This window comes from Gopherus flavomarginatus, chromosome 1, assembly GCF_025201925.1.
Source record: "Gopherus flavomarginatus isolate rGopFla2 chromosome 1, rGopFla2.mat.asm, whole genome shotgun sequence".
NCBI lineage: Eukaryota > Metazoa > Chordata > Testudines > Testudinidae > Gopherus > Gopherus flavomarginatus.
Window position 1 is genome coordinate 118,490,287 of NC_066617.1, and position 23,982 is coordinate 118,514,268.

General features: G+C 44.2%; 1 protein-coding gene across 13 annotated transcripts in view; it reads left to right on the forward strand.

Moving 5' to 3' along the window:
* The window catches only part of CACNA1C (calcium voltage-gated channel subunit alpha1 C), an 882,295-nt gene that overhangs the window by 681,451 nt on the left and 176,862 nt on the right, over positions 1–23,982 (forward strand). For 8 of the 13 annotated variants that reach the window (XR_007768991.1, XM_050920782.1, XM_050920762.1 and 5 more), the window contains 2 exons: positions 18,393–18,425; positions 21,418–21,546. Coding sequence is in view for 12 of the 13 variants with exons in the window: in XM_050920782.1 (XP_050776739.1) it covers positions 18,393–18,425; positions 21,418–21,546 (162 nt within the window). In the remaining variant the exon portion in view is untranslated. The remainder of the gene's footprint in view (positions 1–18,392; positions 18,426–21,417; positions 21,547–23,982) is intronic. The other 5 variants (XM_050920792.1, XM_050920711.1, XM_050920731.1 and 2 more) reach the window with 1 other exon arrangement.

The following is a 23,982-nucleotide window of genomic DNA, read 5'->3' on the forward strand; positions in this document are numbered from 1 at the left end:
TCTCTGTCGCTGCGTCTGTCCATCTGTCTCTCTCTTTCTGTAGCTGTGCCTGGCTGGTTCTCTCAGCTTCGAAGCCCTTTGCTCTCAGATTTTGGCCATCCAGTGACACTGGAAACAAATCTTCATAATTCTGAGCACTTGCTCAAAGTGTCTCAAGGACGGGTGGTATTTAAATATCACTCAACCTTCCAAATGCCATTTGGGGAGCAGAGTCTTCCAAAATACGTAGCAAAGGGCTGTTGAAGCACAGCAGCTTCTTTTGTCATCCTGTGTTGACACCCTTCTTGTTGCCATCCTAAAAGTTGTACATAGTTTGATACATACATATGTGTGTGTGTGTATACGTGCGTATACAGAACACGTTTTATTTTTGTAAAGCTGCTGATAAAACCGATGATGGGAGGGTTGGTTGGTTTAGAATTTTTAAAAATCATTCATGGTGGTTTTCATTTCTGTAATAGTAAAAAGTTTACGCACCACAGTGGCCCCACCTTCCTTACAAAACTACCCATGTTGAAACATGGCTGTGGCAAACAATGGGATAACATGGTGCAGTCTTCTCTTTGTGGACAGCAGAAAAAACCCAAAACCATGTTATAACATTGTTTTAACTTAGCCATCTACCACTGTTAAAACATGAGTTTTAAACACATTTTTCACATTTATGAAAACTAGAAGAAAGTTCTAGGATTGTGTGACCATACACGTGTGAATAGGGTTGTTTTTGTAATGTTGATGGGGCCTTTTTTTGTTTTTGTCTTAACAAATATTTGTATTTAGATTTTCCAGACTGCATCATACAACTTGCCCATTCCAGAGGAGTGCTCACACTTAGTCTTTATGGAATGTGGGCTGTCAGAAAAGAACTTTTTCTTTTTTTGCAGAAATGGAGGCAGTGAATACCAATGACTCCTGCTCTCCTTCCCCTCTGCCCCCCACATCTACCTAGGCACTTGAGCCATTGCCAACATCGAATGCTAATAGCAATTCACCACAACAACAGAAAACCATGTGATGCCTGGGTGCGGGGGTAAATGCATCAAAAAAGCATGTATTCACCAGTTTTATGGAAAATGCTGAAATATGTGATTTCCACAAAACTGCACGTTTGGACTCAGTCATTGCTCCAGATCCAGGACATGTTTTATTGCAGGAGAGATTTAAAAGCAGGGTAAAAATGTATTGACCACTAGTTCTGGGCATGTTAAATCAATTATAATATGAGAAACAGACAATACAGTACCTGTGACAAATTTTCCATATAACAACCGTATGACGTTAACAGCAGTGAAGTGATAGGGAAGAAGTATGGTGTTATAAAGTCATCTATAGATTCAGGGACCCAACACACAGGTTTTCTTATCTGGCATCCTTCTAAATCAGTGATACTCAGACTGAGACTTGCAAGCCGCAAGTGGCTCTTTAATGTATCTCCTGCAGCTCTTTGCAGCACGATATTAAAACACTGTGTGATTTAATTATTAACCAATCTAAATTATTAACCAGTCACAATGCTTTTACAGTGTTATTAACCAATTGTAGTTGATAAAATAATAATTCTTGGTCAGTCATTTTGCTGTGAGAATGAGAGAGAGAGTACATGAAACAATTAATTCACACTACTTTGACTCTTTTGAGTAATATTGGTCACTAATTTTGCTTCTGAACCACTGAGGCCTGAGTATCACTGTTCTAAATGAAAACATTTAGGACACTCATTAAAATGGTGGGACAGTGGCAGACTGACAGGTCAATACATTACAAATTTGTATCCTTCCCTCCAGATCATTCTCCAGAGCACCACATTTCCACAAAAGCATGTTGCCACAGCACAAATTTTGTGACCCAACAGTACACCATCATTCCAAATCCCTTGGAGCCTTATCAAACTCCCATTGAAATTCATGGAAACATTCACAATGACTTCAGCAGGTACTGGATTGACTAATGACCAATTTCTGCACTCCTTATTCAGTCAAAATTTTCATTAGTTTGGAAGATCTTCAGGGCAAAGACCTTGTGTTCATTCTTGCCTATAAACTGCATACGCCATTTTTGGTGCTGTATTAATAATAATATTAGTGCAAGCTTTGATTGAATAAGCAATGCAAACTTTGACCCTGAATCTGTTCAGTAGTGAGACATACATATAGCATAAAAAGCATGTTTAAAAAGATACATTAGGTTTTCTTTGTAAGTATTTGAATTTTCTTCTGGTTTTGTTATCATCTAACTTTTGAGATGGCGCTACTATATTGTGGTGCTTATAATAATAGACTAATACTTTTTTTAATATAATTTAAATATTTATTTACACAGAGCACTTACTAGTTAAAACAATCAAAAGAACAACCAAAAATAGCATTAAAAACCATCTGAGGTTACATTTTCCACTAGTTACCCTTCACGTTGGTGGCCATTGAAACGATTTTCTTTTGCCCAGCTACAATCTCTTTAAGTTTCCATGAATACACATACAAACTGTACCTTTGTATGAGTTTGTAGAGATTCGAGCACAATGGGTCCCTGATTCTAATTGAGTTCCCTGGTTACTTCTTTAATATAAATATTAAATAATAACTCACCAAGGACCAAAAAGTCTCATGTCCTATTGGAAGATGTTGAGCTTGAAAATAAATGTTCAAGTCCCGATTGCTGTGTCATGTGGGGCAACCCCCAGAGGCAGCGTGGGGATTTCCTAACAGCCACCTTCACTCCTTCTTTCAGGACTTAACTGACTTGTAAGTTTCAAGGAATTTTGCCATATGTCCCTGTTTCCACATTCAGAATGCAGTTTTCAAATGTACATAAAGGGCTGCCAAATCTCACCATGTTCAATAGTGCTGTAAAAAAAAAGTTTAACTTTTCATCAAGATCAAATTAGCTGCTTATAATCTTTAACCGTCTGCCAGCCCAAGATCTCATACACACATCATACATGTTCAGTACACTATTCCATTACCCGCTGTGCATAGTCAGGGCCTGCTTAATGTGTACAAGAGGAATAAAAACACACATTATATCCCAGCCTGCAGCACCAGAAATGCTAGTTATAGTGAATGCAACAGGAGCTAGGCTGACAGAAGAGGGGAAGAGACACAGGAGGGCATTTATCCTCATTATCTCCTACCCCACTCCTCATCTCCTCTATTGCTTCCTTCAAACAAAAACCTCTAAACCTTTCTGAGACCCTTGTGGCAATAGAGAGCATACCCTGCAAACTGAGGACAGTTTTCATGCCACACCAATGGTCAGTCCCCCTTCCCTAAAATTTCAGGCGTTAGCTGTCTCTCTCCCTCTCCCTTTGCCTGAACCCCTGACTACCAGCAGATGGGAAAGATTAATTCTCTCTTCTCTTTTGTGCATTTCTTCTTCACCAGGTCTATGTATTAGACATTAGGATATCATGGTGATGGGTACCATTCTAAAAACCTAGATGGACAGACAGTGGATCCACTCTGCCTGTTATATGTGACTCCTGATGTTCCCATTAAATAAATCCAGTGGACCAGCAGGATACACTTGCATGGCTCCTTCCCACAGGCGGGTAGGATGTGGGCTGTCAAAGTCACGACACCTTGTCTTCCCGCAGTAGACCTGGGTGGGCTGCTTCTCATGGGGATTGACTGAGAAGAACACGGACTGCTGAGAGCAGCTTCTGCCTCACATATCTTCTTAAAAGTCTGATAAATGGAGCACAGTCACACCTGAGTCCAGCTGACCTAGCTGTAGGGTTTGGACTGGTTCTGATGCTCTGCAGATTTACAGCTGGAAATGCAGGTCTGACTTTAACCAAATGTAAACTTGACTAGGGCAGGGAACAGCATGTTATATGCTCCTGCCCCATGTCAATCTGCACCTCATCCACCCACTTTTAAACCGAGATGTACCAATTGTGTGTGCAGACTGCTAGCCCTTCACACTGGCTTGTCCAAGTGAGTGGGAGAGAATTTGCTGCATGTAACACATGACATCACTTCCTAAACAGAACGGACATAATGGCCAAGATACCTCCACTCCCAAGAAACATCTGCTAATAGGAGAGGATAAAAAAATATATTGGGAGATGCTAAATTCAGCTTCCTAAAATTAGGGATTTTGACTCCAAGCTCATTGTCTGCTCTGGGCCCACTTTCACCTACAAACTCATGTATGTTAACAATGAGCATTATGTTTCACACATCCTATCCCTCTACATTACTGACCTCACCAAAGCAGTCACCAGTTATTCTCAGGGCAGTATGCTTGGAACAAAACTATGTTGCTCATTACTTTACAACATCAGGCCTTGGTCTCCATAACACACTCAAATAATGCCTATGATTAACATTTCCAATCCAAATATGGCTCATAGACTTTATCGTATCCTATATTAATATTCACAAGCCCAATCTACCTCCACAAGCATTTCCTTTTAAAGAAACTTCAGCCTCTACATTAAACAGCTTCCTAATTAAAAAGGCAATGAAAAGACACAGACTGTGAATTAAATACTAATTGCTCCAGATTTCAAATGAAAACTATCCTTAACAAACTCTCTCCTTGGGCTATTGATGTGTCTGGACAGGCTCCCTTGGGCAGAGACTTGATATGCTAGAATAACTCTCCCCATCAGGGACTGCTAATTTGCTTATGTTCAGTCTATTGGGCTGTACATTCCAGCTGCATTCAGATAAAAGTTTTTTCCTGGCTTCAACCAAATGAACAATGTCTTCCAGCATCTCCTTCAAAGTTTGACTGCTCACCAGGTATCTTCACCCTGTCTCTGGGCTGGCTACAGGCATCATCCTAACATCATTGCAGGATCTTTGGGCTGGCCCAGTGCATATCTGGCTATCTGGAAAAATCTGCTTACTAAACACATTAACTCCCAGGGAAGTCATTGCACTATCTGTAAGTTACATAAATAGCTAAACTGCAGTTCATGGGTCTGTTTCTGACCTCGTTTCCCATCAGTTCAATAGGAGTTGCATGTATGTAGCTGCGAGCACTGTACTGGATCTTCTCATTCCTCTCAGGCAAATCCCAGAACGTCATAATGGGCTATTGCTACTCCTCACAGATGGAGGCCTGCAGAGTCTGATATTCTCACCCTCCTTTTTAACATATATATATGTAAGCCTGCTCAGAGAGATCCAGAGACACCATAGACTCCAGTGTCACAAATACATGGATGGCAACCAGTTGCAGTCTCCTTCTCAGCCTATGCATCCCCAGGCCTCACTAGATGTCCCAATGACTGTAAGCCATTACCAGGTGGATGAAGAGCAAATGGCCCAAACTCTCAACCCAGGGAGGACAGAAGTGATGATGACAGGAAGCACATGCGTCATGGAGCTTGCTTGCTGAGACTCTGACACCACCTTCAATCTGATCATCTGTCATCAAGGGAGTACTAAGCCTGGAGGTGACGCTCAGTTCTTCACTACTGCTGGACACAAGGAATGCAGGGGAGGCAGTATTCTTCTGCCTGTGACTGCCCAGGAGACAGTGCCCTTTCCGCTCAGAAGAGGACCTTGCCATCCTAATCTATATTTTGTCACTTCTAGGGTAGACTACTGCCAGTCATTCTACATGGGGTTGAAAGTGAACACCTCTTGAGGGCTACAACTTGTACAGCACACAGCAACCTGTCTCATAAGTAACAACAGTTGGCTCCCTTTTCACTTCTGGACCAAATTCAGGGTCAATTTGTGATGGAGTATTCACCCTACACTGGCAAGAACGGGGTTAAAAGCAGCCTGGGGAGGCTGTGCTAGGAGCAGCCAACTAGAGACAGACTAAACAGAGCAGCTAATCAGGGTCCAGGAGGCCTATATAAAAAGAGGCACAGGGCAGAGCAGGGTCAGTTTCTGCTGGGAGCTCAGGGAGTAAAGACTGTGTCTGTAGCAGCCTGAGAGACCTGCGGCACCTTGGACAGAGCAACTACTGGCAGGGACCGGGGAGCAGGAGGAGCTCCTAACTGGCTGCTGGGACTGGGTAGTTGCATGTCCTGAGGAAGGGCGAAGAAGGTGCCAGGGCCATGGGGAAGGGGCCCAGGGAGACATACAGCAGTGCGAGGAATTTGAGGCACAGCAGGAGGCCGCAATACACAGGGTCCCTGGGCTGGGACCCGGCGTAGTGGGCAGGCCCAGGTCCCTCCACTCACCACTGGGGAAGTGACTGAACTACTGAAGGAGATACAAGCCCACACCGAGTCATGAAGAGGATGCTGCAGTGCTTGGGCTGAGGCAGGTCTGCAGGTGATGATGACAGTGGATGAGGCATCATCAAGAGAGGGCATGCCGGTTGAGTGAGCTAATCCCCCATATTAGCAGCAGGGGGTGCCGCTCTTGTGAGTGAACGCCATGACACCCTTTTAATATAGAAGAACCTTAACTGGTTCACACCTGACTATCTCAGAGACCATCTCCTCATCTATTGCCCACCAAGACAGCTGTGGTTTCACAGAGATGCTACAGATATGCCCAACATAACTAATAAATTAAACCGATGGAGGCAGGACTTTCCTGATGACTGACAGATCCCTGGCTGTGTAACTCACTGCTGAAGGGATCTGACTTAGCCATAGCCAGACTGCACTCAGGTCAAAATGCCAACCCCACTTTTCCCACAAAGCATCATTCCCTCCTATCTCATAGGGATGAGGAAACTTAAGAAGAAAATTGAGAAAGAGGGAAGAGAAAGGAGAGATGAAGAAAGGATGAAAATCTTCAATCCTGAAGAGGTGGAGAGAGGTGATCACCCTTTAGAGTGTATTGCTGGCCCTATAGCTGTGTTCTGCACTTAGAAGTCATGGTGATAGGCGTGGATACGTCTAAACTGCAATTTCAAAAAATCCTGCAGCAGCAAGTCTCAGAGCCCAGGTCAACTGACTCAGGCTCGTGAGAGTTTCATTATGGGACAAAACTTAGCAGTGTAGACATTCCCACTTGGGCTGGAGCCTGGGCTCTGAAACCCAGTGGAGGGGGGGTCTCGGATCCTGGGAGCATGGAGTGCAGCAGACAAAGAATGTGGCCTAGTAAGTTGAGATGAAAACTGGGAGCCTGGATCTTGGAGTTCTGACTCAGGTTCTGCCTCTGGCTCACTTTGTGCCCTGCTCAGCTATCTGCATCTCACTTTCTTCCTCTTAAAATGGAGGTGACATTAATAATGGATGGGGCATCTTGGCACCTCAACTACCTCCCATCTCTGCCTCCTCACAATAAACCTGATCCCTTACCAAGTGCCCCAGTCTGAACCCGGTGCCTTCTTTTGACTAATTCCTTTCTTCTCTCCACCTGCCTGACCACCATCCCAGTCAACCCCACTCTGACTCATGGATCATTTCTTCCTTGTCTCTACTGATATGCTCCTGAGCCTGGACTTCCTCTTTCAGGATTCCTGCCCAACAGCGGAATCAAGAACTAACAGTGAAGAGACAAGTCCTACATGGAACCCATGCTGGGACTCCTGGTTTCTGGCATTGGGGCACAGGTCAGTATTGACTCTAGTCATGAGTCCCAAATTGCCAGGCCTCCTTGAAGCAATAAACTCTCCATCTCTGGACTAGCACCTAAATACTAGTCACTTTGTAAGGGCTGACATTTGATTGCAGTCATATTAAAAATGACATTAAATATGAGGTTCATGTATTAGGGAATGACCCTCTATAATCCTCATTACATTCCACACCATTCAGATAGCCTGTCCTAAAAATGCTATACCCACCCTCCACTCCAGCTGAGCTTTCAATGTCTATGTCCCTGCCTCAGTCTTTCTTCAGTTCCTGCTTATCTGGATGGGACTTTCTTCATATACCCATTCCACAGAAATCAAAGACTATAATCACAGGTGAACTTGCACCTGCTTTGCTTAGTCAGGACCAGAACTAGCAGCTATTACATTGTGGAGATGAATACCACATCTCTGATACTATTTAATGCTAGCTATGCTCTATATCTAATTTCTCAGGAACCCTGGGGCTCGATTATCGTAAAGCTTGAACTCATCATTTACCCAGATTTAATTAGAAGCATTATTAACACATCCTGTAAATTAAGAATAATTTGCATGTACAGGTTTTCCCAGTTGTTGTACTTTTCCTCTGAAACTCAGGTTTTTAAAAAAATAGCTCACAGCTGTATGAAAAGTGAACCTTTCATTTAACTGTCCAATAACTCAATCTGGGGTCATTTGCATAGCCAAATTAAATCAAGTGACTTTCTTTATATTTACCTTTAATCACCTGGAACCATAATATTACTATCTCTGGAAATTTCATGGATATATATGTCAGATATTAAATAAATTAGTAAGTTATTAAAATTGACATGGTTTGCATATACAAATGAAGCTAATTAGTAGTGCAGCTCCCTGAATTTAAAAATCCTAGAATTCATAGGAAATGAAGATAGAATTGACTATTTTAAGCCTCACTTGGTATATATATTTCTTTTAAACATCATGAACCATATTGAAAATAGGACTAAGTTGTATATGTGGATAGGCAAATAAATATGACCTTTGCAGATCTGACATACATGAAACATGGATGTTAAGTTTGTATGAGCTGACACTTACTATAATGGTTCAGTGACCCACATTAGCAGAGAATAACATAAGTGTTACGACAAACATCATCTCAGGCATCAAAACCCCTGTCCCAATAGGTGCGTGAAGATCCATATTGCACCAGATGAAACTGAGTCTCTACATTAAAAGAGATGACATCATATTAGTCTCCTCTGTACAGCAATCAGGAGTTTAGTCTGAGATAGATCCCACTGGAACCACTTAGGCACAGTGCTGTTCCCATTGAAGTTAGTGGGAATTTTGCCATTTACTTCCAAGAAGACAGGATCAGGCCCTTTGATTCACCACCTATATGAAACGGGTGTGCCCGTCTCAAGCACTCACTAAACCCAAACTAAGCAAATTATCTGTGTTTTATGGACATGATCAAAACTACTGCACTCAAAATGTTTCCAGTAATAATCAAAGGTACTGGATTCTTAGTGGAGAGTAGGGAGTCTTAAATGCCTACATGACTGTCTTTTTGTAATAGCCAGTGAATCCATTGGTTTCACTGCAGGGTTGTATGTGTTCAGAATTATTTCCTCCATAATCCCATAGCACTCCCTCAGTTCATCTCTTAGAGGAATGGCAGACTGATTTCTGCCTGGAGTGTTGATACATTTACAAACATCAGTGGCAAATGGATTACCTCCAGAGGTCTTGTGATTAAAAACCCCCAGAACAATGACAGACAGATTACTCAGGTTGTATGATAAACCCTAGGGTAACGACTGAGTAATTACTGCCAGAGCTCAAAATAGTTTTATGCTCTGGACTTCTTCTGGGCATCCAATTGCCTCTGGAGGACTTGTGCTGTTCTTGTCACCTGACAGTGATGTCCCTTTAGTCTATTCAGACTAGAAATGCAATGGAAAATCTAGTAGCTGTATTAGAGTCATTGGAGAATTGATAATTTGGCTCCAAAGTCTTTTATAAATATTCTGTTAACCTCTGATTCTTCTTTGAATATACGTTCATGTGGCTCCCACTCTGATCTCATGCATATGGGGTATGTGCATCTAAAGTCTTTTGAATCACAGTGTCTGTGGAGCCATGCCTATGCAATGAATGTCCTCATGCCCCTTTGTTCTGTTATTTTATTTTATTATCCAGTCATAGCCAGCAACAAAAAATTCTCCCTTGACACCTTTACCTGTGCCAAAATGATGGATTCAAAGCCCTCAGACCTCCAACTGTGTCTGTCCTAAGATGGCTGCACACTGATGGCCACAGCCACTGTCTTTCTCTGTGAGAACCATGTGTCAGATCACTCCTCCATTCATCAGTTGTCTTAACAAGAACAAGAAAGTCTGGGGACACCCATTTGAAGTTTTACCTCCTCAAAGCATCTGGGGGGGAATGTAAACCCCCAAAGAGGGAGGATTGACTTCCAAGATGGATCTGATCTTTCCAAGTCTTTATCTTTGTCAGCGTCCCTGCCAGCCAACACACAACTCCCAAGGTCAGTACCAGCAAAAGACCCTCAGCACCATCAGGCAAGGATCCAGTGTGGAAGATCACCTAAGCTCAGACTACTACCCTGGCACCAAAGACCAGTCCCACCACCTCAGTGAGGCAAGGGAGACCTGAACACTGGGATATGCATGGCTCCCAACACCAATCCCTTTCTTCCTGTAAGGTGGAACCCAAATCTTCAGTCACCAGCTCAGCATCAAAGAAGCACAAGATACCTGTAACTGTCAGAAAGCAGCACCGGCTTCGACACCAGTAACAACATCAACATTGGTACTGTCAGCAGAATCCCTGCTGGTACCTAATGGGTCTCTGTCTGAGGAGGTAACCACGTTCCCAGCACCAGTGTCTCTATACTTGGCACAGTTGCATATTTCTGGCATCTTGGTACTGAAGTCACCTCAGAGGTTAGTGCACCACCTTTGGATGATGTCTGTTCTTCATCTCCATCACTGAAACACGCCTTTTCTTCTCCATCCACTAGGAAGATGCCTCCCCTCAGGCATGAGAGAGTCTCTCTCTGCAAACTAGGAATCTCAGTTTAGAGCTCCAACACACCCACCTACAACATGGCAATGGCCAGGTCAACACCATCTGAACCAGCCTTACTAATACAGTGCACCACCCTGGCCATATTAGGCAAACTAGGAACCCCTTTTCAGGGCATCCAGGAGCTGGTCTCCCTTCTATCATTCTGGGAAGCATACATCTCCTTCTCCCTCTGCATCTATGGCTAGACCCTTATCTACAGAGACAGAAGAACAAGAGCAACTGGCAGAGGAGGAAAAGGCACTGGAACCCCCCAGAACAACACCTTTCATCCACCAGACACTCATCATCATCCTCTCCAGACAAAGGCATCTCTTTAGCTCCAATACTGGCTCCTGATTGCTTTAAAGCATTTTAGGAGCTACTTGCCTGCATTACTGAAACTCTTGACATCAAAACATCTTTCATTGAAGAAAAAGCTCCCAAACATTCTCATATTTTGCACTCGTGTTCCCCTGGTACCTGTCAATGAGAGGGCATCTTAGACCTAGCAAAGACCCTGTGGCAGACACCAGCTGTACTACCACCTATGGCTAAGACAGCAGAAAAAAGATCTCAAGTTCCCCAAAAGGGGTTTGAACAGTTTGACATACATCCAACTCTGAGTTTCTTAGTGGTTTCTGAGGTCCATGAGCACACAACAAAGCAGACTACTAGCATTCCTAAAGACAAAGATACCCCCCCCAAAAAAAATTATACTTATTCAGAAGAAAGGTCTATTGATCAGTATCATCACAGCTATGAATTGCTGATTACAGGGACTTATTTGTGGGAAAACAGCTATGTCATTGGGGTAGGGTATCTTCCACAAGATTCCAGAGAGGAATCAAAAAACATTATTGTGGAGGGCCAGCTAGAAGCAAAAACAGCACTACAGGCAGCCATGGATGCATTTGATACAGCAGCTAGAGCCATGGCCACTTCTGTGACCACACACAAAGTGCCCTGGCTGCAAGCCTCTGGCATTTGTAAAAAAAAAAAGTGAAACACACAACTGAGAATTTTCTCTTTGAAAGCAAAGAATTGTTTGGCACTCATGCAGACAATGCACTGCAGTCTCTCAAGGATTCCAGGACCATGTTCTGTTCCTTGGGCAGCTATACCTTAGCCCCAAACTATAAGCTCTTTAGGTACCAGGAGCAATTGTGTCAGAAGACACCTACCTACCCCCAACACAGGTCTTCTGAATACCTACCCAGGAGGAAGCCAAGGTTTTCTTAGAGGAGACCATCATCTTCCTCAACTGTTAGTCACTCTACCTCAGTTTCCAGGCAGCAGATTTGATAAAAGGGTCAAGAGCCACACTCAGACCTCTGGTAACCATCCCTAAACCTTCCTCTTTGAATGCTGACTTGGTTTCTTCCATCAAGCATCATTATTTATGATAACAACAAACAGATGTGTGCCGGAAGTTATCAGTCATGACTACCTCATCCACTTTTAGCCCCTAACCCCATCCATCCCCTTCCCTGTCCCTCTTCGGGGACCATTGTCATGAAAATCACCTGAAAGAAGAAACAGCTTCTCTGTTTTGTCTAGGAGTCATAGAGGAATGCCTCTGGAGTACTGGGGAAGTGACTTTTGTCCCCAGTATTTCCTTACCCTGAAGAAAAAAGAGGCTTTCATTCTATCCTACGCCTGAGAAGACTGAACAAATGTATTCACTGTTCCACATTCAGGATGGTAATACTTGCCTCCATCATCCCTTCCCTTCAGACTCAAAACCAGTTTGAGGCTCTCAATCTACAAGACTCATACTTCCCTATTGCCAGCCACACAGCCCCACAGGATGTATCTGCAATTCACAATAGGGCCCAGTCATTATCAGCACAAAATGCTTCCATTTGTTATCTCCACGGTACCAGAAGCCTTCACAAAATTCCTAGCAGTAGTGGCAGTACAACTGAGCAGATGAGATATTCGCATATATCAATATGTAGACAATTGGATTATCAAAGAAAGATCTCATCAAGAAGTTGCCAAAGCTGTGAACTATTCAGGTAACTGGGCCTCATGGTGAATTAGGATAAATCGTGTCTCATTCCAGCACAGAGGACAGAATTTGTAGGAGCCCTAATCAAGTCCAAATAAGCGAAAGCATATCTTCCCAGTAACAATTTCTTTCCCTTCAAAAGATAATCACCAGTTTCAAATCAAATCCAACAACTACAGTAAGAAACTGCCTCAAACTCCTAGACCACATGACAGTTTGTATACATGATGCCACTACCCAGATTTCATGTGCATCCATTACAAGACTGGTTAATGTTGGTGTATCACCCACCCTCCATGACATCAAATGAGCATCTGAATTGTGGTCCCTGCACACATCCTGTCAGCATTGAACTGATGGTTAGGCCGAAAAAATGTTCTCCAAATCTCTTCCAACAAAGATATTTATCACTTATGTATCAGGACCGGTTGGGGAACACACCTGGAGCACCTCTGGATACAAAGGACTTGGTCTCAAAAGGATCTGACTCTTTATGTTAATGTCATAGAATTCTGAGTGATCAGATGATCTTGCATAGCATTTCAGCCTGTTCCACAGAATTCCATGGTGCAAATTCTCACACATGACACATCTACATTGTACTGTAAAGCAGGGAAGTGCCCTATCATCACCCCTATGTTAGGAGGCTATCATGTTAATGGACATGGTTCCAACAATACAGGATAACCAGTAACCACAGTTGCTCTTCTAGGAGTCAGCAACAACCTAGCAGGTTTCTTGAGCAGCCAATCCATCACCAATCACAAGTGGTCTCTGAAGAGCTCCATCATCAAACCAGTATTTCATCTCTGGGGAAATCCCATTACAGGCTTCTTTGCCACAAAAGATCACATGAAACATCCAACCTTTTGTTCCAGGAGAGACATGAGACCGGAATCATTACATGACACCTTCCTTATATTGTGGGATCAATGTGTAGTACGTTTCCTTTGATTCCCTAGATCCCAAGAGTGATGTGTAAAATCAGACAGGAGATAAGAAATGCCACACCTTGTTTCAAGGGCCTTGTGATACTATCTTGACAGAACAGACTGTCTCCCAATCAGGGCCAGCTCCAGGCACCAGCATTCCAAGCTGGTGCTTGGGGCGGCATTCTGCAAGGGGCAGCAGTCCCTGTGTTTTTGCTCCAAAGCAGCACACTGAATTGCCGCCGCTGACAGCGGGGGCAGTCCATGCGCCTTTAGAGTGGCAGGCGCATTTCCACGGTGGCAGCAATTCGCCAGCAGCTTCTATGTTCAGCTATCCACGGCGGCTTCAGCTAAACAAAAAGCTGCCACCCAGGAAACGCGCCTGCTGCCCTAAGGGCACAGGGACTGCCCCCGCTGTCCGGCAGCAATTCGGCCACTGCTTGGGGCGGCAAAAACTGTAGAGCCGGCCCTGCTCCCAATCCTTTTATTGTCTTCCCTGGTGCTTCCAAGAATCAAGCCATATCTTCTCAGAGAATTTCCAAATGGATTATGCAGTGTATATCAAGTTGCTATCGTATGATTGATATGCCTCTCCCTCCAAAAGTTAACACTCACTCCAGTAGAGCACCAGCCACATTCTCTGCTTGCATCAGGAACATCCCTGAATCCAAAATTTGCAAGGCAGCTATGGATTAATAGTCTTACTTTTGTTAAACACAATGCCCTTGAGCTGGCTTCAAGATCAATAGGAAAGAGTTACAACTGTTGTTCAGTTAGTGACAGTCAGGGTTCATCAGTCCTACTTTCCAGGTGGGTCATTGCTTATCAGTCACCTAGAGTGTGATCCCCACAGACACATACTCGAAGAAGAGAACAGTTACTTACCTTATAGCAACTGTGGTTCTTTAAGATGTTACCGTCTGCATGGATTCCACAACCCGCCTCCCATCTCCATTTTTTCAGAGTCCTCCTTATTTGGGATTCTGTATTAGCGAGGGAATTGAGGGCCAGTTGTGACAGCCCTGCAATATGCCTTGGGGCAGGGCACGAAGACACCAGGGCACATTGGTGGCCTTGACAGACCCTGCTAGTCAAAAGATTCATATCTCCCACATATGGGGTACATGCACATGTACAATAGGATCCACAGACAATATCATCTTGAAGAACCACAGTTACTGTAAGGTAAGTAACCATTCATTTCCAGGCATGCTCCAACTCTCCCTCAGCCTTCATTCTACTGAGTCCTTTTCCAGCCTCTAACACTACAGGAGCTCTCTGTTTCTCCTCCCCTCCTGCTCCCAGTCTATCTATCTCTTATAAATGCAGTAATGTAAAAAACATCACCATCATACAGGCCAGTCATTTACAACTTACATTATGTTTAACTCCATGAATGTCTTTATGCAAGAAGAGGCCTGCCCTGGATGTCTCCTTCCTTTATAGTTGCAAGTGCAACTTATAGTGTCTAATCAATCAGTTAATAAATACTTTACACAGAGATTCCCAACCACTTTTAACTGTCCCAGGACTGGCTGTGCAGGTTTCTGTGATTGGTACTCTAGGTTCTTTGTCTCTACAATACCAGTTGGCTCAGGGCACAGCCTCTGGAGTGGGCCCCAAAATGCCACTGCTGCCCATCTGTCTTTCAGTTATGTGCAGTGAAGTCTGCCTTGCCTCAAATCCCAATCTTGAAATGACAAGACTGGTTTGGGGTAGCCAAAGCAGGTTAAAGCGTGTGCAGATGAACAGGAGGCAGCAGATAACAGATGATAAAGCCAAGGTCTTATTGCTAAATTGGTACATTTGCCCAAAACTCTTCTTTAAGAATCTGCTTTTGTACATAGTTCCTCGGCTTCTTATAAATGAGCCTCTGTTTATTTTAAGGAAACCTTATTGTCCATTTATATGGAATTTATACACTGATATTTAAACTTCATTTCCAAGTATCTACCAGCACTGCTTAAACCCCTGTGAGCCTGTGTGACTTCAGTGTTCCTCCACTCTTCTAGGACAAGCAGTTAGGGTACTAGATGCCCCGAGCCTTTCCTAATCCAACTCCAAAACCAGTGGTGCTTCACAATGCATAAGGCTGGCAGGGAAACTACAAAGAGCTATCTCTGTGACATAGTTAGCCATATTCACTCTTATGCACCAGCAGCATTTCCTCAGATGTCTCTACTCCAGTCCACAGAGCCTTGCCCCAGTGGAATTAGGAAAGTGGTTTGGCAGTGTCTGTGATTTCAGCTTTTGAGATTCCTGCTCCAGAAAGTGCTGTTGAACTGAAATCTATACAGCAAGATGGCGGCAAGCTTGCAGCAGTGAAGGTTGGAGTGAGTGTGCTCCATGCTGCTTGGTTTAGAGGCTGTCCCTCATGGTGACAGTACAAAGAGTTTTGCTGTTTTGCTGACACATTCCACCAGCCAGGAATAAAAAGTCACACACACCCCCAGCACTTGTTGGCAGAGTTCGTTTAAAAGGGTCACATTCCACACATAGTTAGGGATGCTCATGATAAAACACCTACTCATGGATTTGTAAGGAACTGACACAACAGGCAAGGTCCTTGCATACCAATCCATCAGCAATGGTGGAAACAATGGTGGGACATGGAAGTTCTCACAACATTTTCAAAGTATCATGGAATATTTTCAGCAAGCAACACGGAAGACCAAACTTTTAGAACATTCAGTTCACCATCCCCTCATCTCATACCCACCCCTTCCACGAACCCCACACACAGTACTGTGTATCCACAATTTCAAGAGAGCAAGACTTTATTAACTGGAGACTACTAGATGGGACCTTAACAAATATTTCCATTGGGTTATAAGCCCTTTTTGTGGGAAGTATCAACATTTAAATTATATTTGATGCTTTCTTAAAATTCAGGCCAGCTGCTCAAGGAGTGGGAGAGGGATTACCCAAAATACACTTTGCTTCTTCAGCCATACCAAGTAGACAGTCTCTGATTCATAGTTACCTAACAGGTTACTGATTGCTCCATATTAGGGGCCACATGCTAACTATTTTGGTGCATTCATAGCTTCTTAAATATCTTTTCGTATAGAATTGTTGTCACTGTTACGTTACTATTATCCTCACATTCTGGTCAAATACTGATGATATCAGAACTACGAGTAAGGAACAGTAACTTTACAGCACTTATAAGGCTTCTTGAGACAGCCAGTCACAGGAAAACACTATTTCTGATGTCATCAGCCTGGTTATATTGGTAATCCTGAAAGATTCTCAGAGCCGCCTGAGAAGCGTTGAATGCCCTGGATTCCTGTTGACTTCAATGGAACCTGTGGGGCTCAGCACCTCCTAGCAGGAGCTCAGCATCTGGTAGGATTGGGCCCTCTCCTGTGAGCAAAAACTCAAATTCAAAATAATGTTTTTAAGACAGACCAAAAGAAAAAAAAATATCCATTGTCAGAAAGGAAGAATTAGCGGAGCAGCATTAAAACAAAACCTTTATCTGGCCTGTACGAAATTTGTCTGTATGGGCAAATTTCCATCTTCAGTATTCCAGCCAAATTTTCCTTGTTTAATACTTGAAAAGAAAACACAAGAGCAAACATCTGAAAGAGGAGGGTAAAAGCAAAGAGACCCTAGAGTGCCAAAGCAATGAGTTAACCTAAAAGAGCACCACGGAGCTAGAGGTAGCTTTCGTTTTTTATTGTCCTCATTCACACGCATCGCTGGATGTTCAGGGCATCTAAAAATACAGCCTCAATTTACATAAAAACAAAATACAAAGCTAATTTGGTTAGTTCAATGTCCTCAGTGTGTTCCCATTGGCAGAAAGCACAAGAGCATCTTGCTGGGGTCCCAAGTAGCCTGTTGGCTGAGTTCACCTGCAAGGGAAGAAGCAGTGCATCAGTTTCACCCTCACTGGTGTAGCTACAGAGAATAGCTTGAGAAACATTTCCATCAATCAGTGTGTGATGTCGGCTAGTCCCTACAGATTAAGCTGATGTTTATCTGAGGGAGCCTACATAAAGTTTTCATTCATTTTTGGATTCTCTTGTTCTCTCCAGTACAGTCTGGAGCACTAGCTACCGACATTGGTTTTCAGAACTAATCTCCACACTAGAAATTGCCTCAAAGGCTAATAAAGAAAGCAGGTCATGCACAGTGTTTGGAGTGGTTAGGTTTCTCTAGGGGTAGCTGGAACTCAGCTGCTACCAGACTCCATTGGCTCATCCATCACTACCCTGGAGTTTCTTTGCCTGTGGGGGTGGGTGAGGATAGATCATGGAGAGGGCTAATTGACAGCTTTACCATCCCACTTTCTACAGCTGGCAATGGCTATTGTAGGGTTGCTAAGCGAGTGATTACATTATCTCAGCCTATTGTTTTATTAACCACAATGTAATTACTGAGAACTGTATGCTAGGACATGGGGACATATAAATAGAATATGTCATAGATTTGAGCTATTGTGGATTAAATGGGTTTGCAGATCAGACTGAAATATTAGAAGATAGCTGCTTCCTATGCAGAAGTGGCCTTGAGTTGAGATGGGAAGCTTAGTTAGCTGCAGTACTGGGAGATGTTGTCCCTTCTTAGTTCTAGCTAGAGTTGGGACATCAGAAATGTATTAGCAGCATTCTGTCCTCTACTCCCATGGGGGGGTCAAGATGCCTAGAAACCCAGAAAACACTGGGCCAAATTGAGATCTATTGTCAGCGGGTGCAGCTCTCCTTGAGAGTTGCATCCACATTTGCTGAATTTGGTCCACTGCATCCTTAGGGAATCAGCCCAGTCTACTTCTGCATTCTTTTCCACCCATTTTGCCCTCTTCTGCCATTTTGTTGCTCCTTTGTTAGCCTGGGCCTCTTACTGGAGACTTATTACAGCTTATTTCTGTCTCCCTTTCTTTAAAGCCAGCTGAACATACCCAATGCTCTTCCTCTATGGTAAGACCAAAAATACAGACCACCCTCACAGCTTCTGTGACAGTCGTCCTCTCACACTCCTTTACTCTCTTCCCCTTATCATGGGTTTTTTCCTCCAAGCCCAGCCTAGTTATCTCTGCATGAACCTGCTGTGTTGTGTATTTGTGTGAGTCTGGTGTTCACATGAGCTGCAAATATGCTACATGTGTGTATTTCTCATGCATTCTGAGTTTTCCTTTGGTCAAGTTATTTGTTGTCCTACCTTCTAATGAATTGCCAAGAGAGAACAAGAACTGTTAAGATTTCTTGTTAGCAGCTAACTTTCTATATCATTTTGACATTGGATTGACTTGCAATGTGATTTCAAATCCAAATTTACTATAACGGGCTGGGGCTCTGAATCTCTGATGAGCTGAGATGATGTAGTAGTGAAGTTTAAATTTACCTGTTGTGTAAGAAGAGGATAAGCAATAATGATCAAAAACTACACAGCCTTTGAGAGCTACATTTTAAAACCTCATACCATCAGGGGCGTATTAAACCCATTCTCTGTGTGCAGCCGTGTAGAACTTCCTTGCTCCTTCAGAGATACGCACATCAGAGAGCTGCTAGAAAATGAGAGTATAGCAAGCAAGGAGGAATCCATTCAGACTGGCCAAGCAGTTGTCACCTGGTCTTACACTGTCCAGCTCCCCAACTAAACATAACAAACGTGGAAGATGTAAGCAAAAATTCCCTAATTTATGCACCGCCATTGTAGGTACAATTAGGCCCTACCCACACACAAGTAAAATTTTAAATAATTGGCCTTAACTCTCCTTTGAATTCAGTTTATTAGAGGAAATTTGTCCAGAGGGCTTACATGGGATGAGAGTGGTGCACAAGCTTTGTAGTTGCCTTCTTGAATAGTAATCCTGGATGTAGACAGGCAAGTGTCATGACTATTTAAATGCTCACAGCCAAATTCTCCTCTTATTTACAAACCATTGACTTTAGTGAAGTTGTGCTGATGTAAATGAGAGGAGAATTTGGCTTACAGACTATTGGTGGTGTTAAAGTGGGAGGAGGGGCAGGCGTTAGGGTTTGGAGGGAAACTCGTTGAAGTTTGTTCCTGGAGCTTGTCTGTCTCCTCAGTCTCTCTACTGATCAGTGTGCTCAGCCAGCAAGAGGCCACACAGCCTCACGCTGAATTCTGTGCCTTGCCAACAAATGGGGAACGCCCCAAATTGGCCACAGGTTTAATGGTCCTCAGGATCCCACACTGTAGGCTGGAGGAAGACACTTGCTCTCAAAGGTGTCACTGAAGATTAATGTCCTTTGTATAGCAGGCAAAACTGCACCTCCAGCGCAGCTCTGATCTACTAGACACAGCACAATGTTTCTCCGAGATTCTAGCTTGAAGTGTAAGTAGCCACATACCATTGCAACTCACATGCTGGAGTGGAGGGTCAGCTGTGAAGTGGTTGAAACCCTTCTGGAAGCAAAGACTACAAACAACTGGCTGGATAAAGGAATAGACACACGCACAGGGCCTCTGGTCACTGCACCTTAAAACTAGAATTTTTTCTAGTAATCTCAGAAATATAAATCCAAGTAGTTTCGACAGCTTGGATTTCATGAGAAATAGAAATGCAAGGAGATGCTGCTTATTTTATAATAGGAAATCCAAAAGCTCTGTTCTCTCCTGGTTTATACAGTGGTGACTAGTTATGAAGGGGTGATCTGCACTGTTTCTGAGTCCTGAAGGTTACTCTCTCGGTAGTTTGGTGCTTGGCATCAAGCTCTTGGCTTTGCAGCAGGAAAGGGAGGTGGTATCTGTGTACTTCTCTGGCAGAGTGAGTAGGAGGATGTTAAGATTCTCTCCCTATATAGCACAGGGTTATGTTCCCACAGCATTTCCGATAGAAATTATTGCCTACATATATTTAGCACAATATTTTCGGGGGGGGGCCAAAATGAACTGGGAACCCTGTAACTTTGTTCTGCACAATGCCCTCAAGCAGAGTGATTGTCTCACCTTGAGCTAGGCAGCAGGGTTCATTACACAAGCTAAGGCAAGGCAACTGATCCCTTTTTGTTCGGGAAGCTGTTGCCCGAGCATATGTGAAGCATGAAGAATGTCAAAGCTGGTTGTAGGCCCTGGGGGAAATGCTTAGGGACAAGGCTGAGCAGTGAGAAAAGCAGAGGCCAGCAGAGAGACTATTTAAAAATACTCCCGGCCTGAGCACTAGCTGTCAAGCCAAAATTTAAAAAAAATACAGGGCAGTGCATAGGCTGTGGGAAATACAGAGGGGTCATGAGAAAGACAAAGGGCCCAGAGCTCAGGACTGTGAGTGCGCAGTGCAGAGCACAAAAAACACAGCCATGCCACTGCGGAGATGGAAAGGCTGATCCTGAGATTCAAACACTGTTAAGAACTTGGCTCAGTGGCAGCACATGCTATGTGGGCCCTCCAAGCTTCAAAGCAGACTTGGGACCTGCCAGAGTTCCCCTGGAAGATCAGGCTAAGTGGATACTTAGTGCCAGATTAACCAGGGCAGCTGGATGATGCACATTATGTAGTAGCTTCAGAGACAACTCTAAAAGAAAACTGTATTTTCCCCCCACTGTCTAATTGTGACTTCTTGACCACTGTAATTACAGAGGGGAACTGAGGACTCCTTGAGGAAGATACTGTCAGGAAAACTATTCCATTACCTTTAAGACCCTGATCATGAGTTCAGGGACCCTCACTAAGGAACCCAAAGGAAGGGGTTGATGAGAGGTTGCAAAGCTCCACTAGGGAATGCTGAAATCCAGAGAACCTTTAGGATGGCACCACTGCCTTGGGATAGAAGGCAGGTTAGACCAGCATCAATCCGTCTGAGCTGCTGGACCTAGTGCAATGCCAGAGAGCTTTAACAATGAAAGAGAACAGTGCAGTGAGCTCTTCCTACGTAGTGTTGACTGTAACCCAGGATCTTTGTTCCTCATCTGCTGTTATAACTACTGCCTCTGTGCCAATGGGTTCCAGAATGCAGAGGAAAACTCGCGCATCTCAATCACCTTTTTCCGACTCTTCCGCGTGATGCGTCTTGTGAAGCTCCTGAGCCGTGGGGAGGGCATCCGGACGTTGCTTTGGACTTTCATCAAGTCCTTCCAGGTATTCCTTCACTTATCACTAAGCAGACATGCCTGGAAAGAGGTATTTATGCTCTTTTTTGCCTTTCAAAGAGAGATTTTCATGCTGGCAGGATGGGCCTTAAGCGCAAAAGGCAAAATTTTCTCCTATGCAGGCCAGCACATCGTTTAAGTGGGACTTCAGTGGTGCAAAGGCCTCGTGTTGGCCTTCTGCGCAGTGGTGAGTTCTACCTTGACAGCCTAGGTAACTCCTTGGGTCCTATACACACTTGGCATCTCATGGGACACGCTGGTCTCTGCTTCAAACCAAAGTGAAAGGCAATTCAGTCATGAAACCATGGCCCTGATTGCTTTATAATCATTAAGATCCCTAGCATTTTGTAAAAGAGAAGGGATATTGACTCCCATATATTGGCCTAATTCTGACTCAGGTAATTACATTCTGCCCACAGTTCCCTTAAAATTCTGCAGGTTTCAGAGGTATTCTGAATCCATCTTTTAGGTGAAATTCACTCATGTGCAGAGGGCCAGCATAAGGCTCTGTGCACACTGAAATCTCATTAATCTCATAGCCTTTGTGCTCCCTCTCTCCACAGGGGTAATTTGCCCTTTCTGCCCCAAAGTGTGGTGTAATCAGAGGTGAAAGTAAACTGGTATGGGCTGGTATGGCGTACCAGTAAGAAAATGGCCGCTGGTATGGGCCAGTACAGAGCCGATGTTAAAGTGCTGCTGTGGCCGCCAGGGCTGCTGGTGGCGGGGGGGCAAAAGGGGCAGCTGCCCTGGGGCCCAGCAAATTAAGAGGCCCTTTAAATTGCTGCTAGAGCCCTGGGCAGTGCAGGCCAGGCAGTGCTAAAGGGCTGGATGGGGGAGTCTGGCCCCAGCCTCGCCCCTTCTGGGGGCCCAGGAGCCCGGCCACCCTGCGTACCGGTAAGTCCTTTTAAGTTACTTTCACCTCTGGGTGTAATGTAGCTGTAACTTGTTAAACAGCTGTTGCCTTTTCACCCCAGAGCTAGCTGTATTTCAATGGGAGGTAAAGTGGTCTAGGGTTTGTAAAGCACTTTGAGATAATTCAGAGTGGGAGGTGAGACATAAAGGCAAAGTGGTATGGTTATTAACCTATTGCACCACAGCAAGAAGTGAAGCGGACACTCCTAACTGAGTCAGATCTGCAATCTAAGGTATGAGAGTAAACAAAGTGGGTGAGGAGAGGGGGACCATGAAGCATAAGAATGATCATCTTTGACAGAAACAAATAAGGAGACATCCACTCATTTGAAATAATGGTTTCAAACAGTTGCTGAGGTTAGCCAAGTTCCAGTTACTAATGAAGCCCAGCATATTTCTGCATTTCACAGATGTTTGACGTCGACTTATTGGGCCAACACAACCTGATACTAACAGGTCTAGCTTCTGAGGAAGTGTCTGGGCCAAATATAGGAGTGATGTAAATGGTGGTCTAAATTAAATATCAGTGTAAGGTGGTCAGACAGTGTAGTCTAAATAGGTAAAAAAGTAGCATGTACCAATGTGTGATTTGGCAAGTGTGCAAATGAGTGTAATGCACAAGCCAAGCAATTCACCAGAAGCTGAAAGAGAAAGCAGATTTCTCTATACCCGCACACCCATAGGTGCCGACTCTGTGGATGCTCCAGGGCTGGAGCACCCACAAGGAAAAATTCCACACACCGCCACTCAGCTCACCTCCGCCTCTGCTCCACCTCCGCCTTCTCCCCTGACCGCGCCGCATGCCGCCTTTCCCACACTCCTTCACCACTTGCGCCATGAAACAGCTGTTTCGCGTGGCTAGGAATGGTGGGAGGAGCAGGAACACAGCACACTTAGGGAAGAGGCGAGGCCCGGGCGGGGATTGGGGAAAGGGTCTAATAGGGGCAGGGAGGGGGCAGAATTGGGGCAGGATCTTTGGGGAAGGGGATAGAATGGGGGCGGGGCACCACCAAGTTGGTGTAAATGACTCATTTTGTCCACTCACTGAATGCCAAATTGGTACAAGTCACACTATCACTTAGAAGGCTTTCACCCATTTTTCTGACCAACTCATACCCGTAACCTACCCTATCACTTCCATCACTGCTAACTTTGGTTCACTGTGTGAGCAGCTCCAATGGGAACTATGTTGGCAAGGTGGGTAGGAAGGAGATTCACTGACACAGCCTAGTCATCACTAACTCAGGAAACAGAATGAAGTTTTCAAATTCTGGTTGCCCCTCTGTCTTAGGAACAGTTCCTTTCAGTTCTGAGATCAGCTCTCCCCTCCCCAGACCAGAAGGGATGAGAATGAGGGAGATGTGTTTGCAGCTTGGGTAACCAGACCCACACTAGCTTTAATCTAGTCAGCACAGCTAAAAATAGCAGTGACATTGCAGCAGCACAGGCTTCAGCATGGGCTAGCAACATGCGTCTGTATCTGGGGTCCCAGGCAGTCTGGAACGGCCCATGC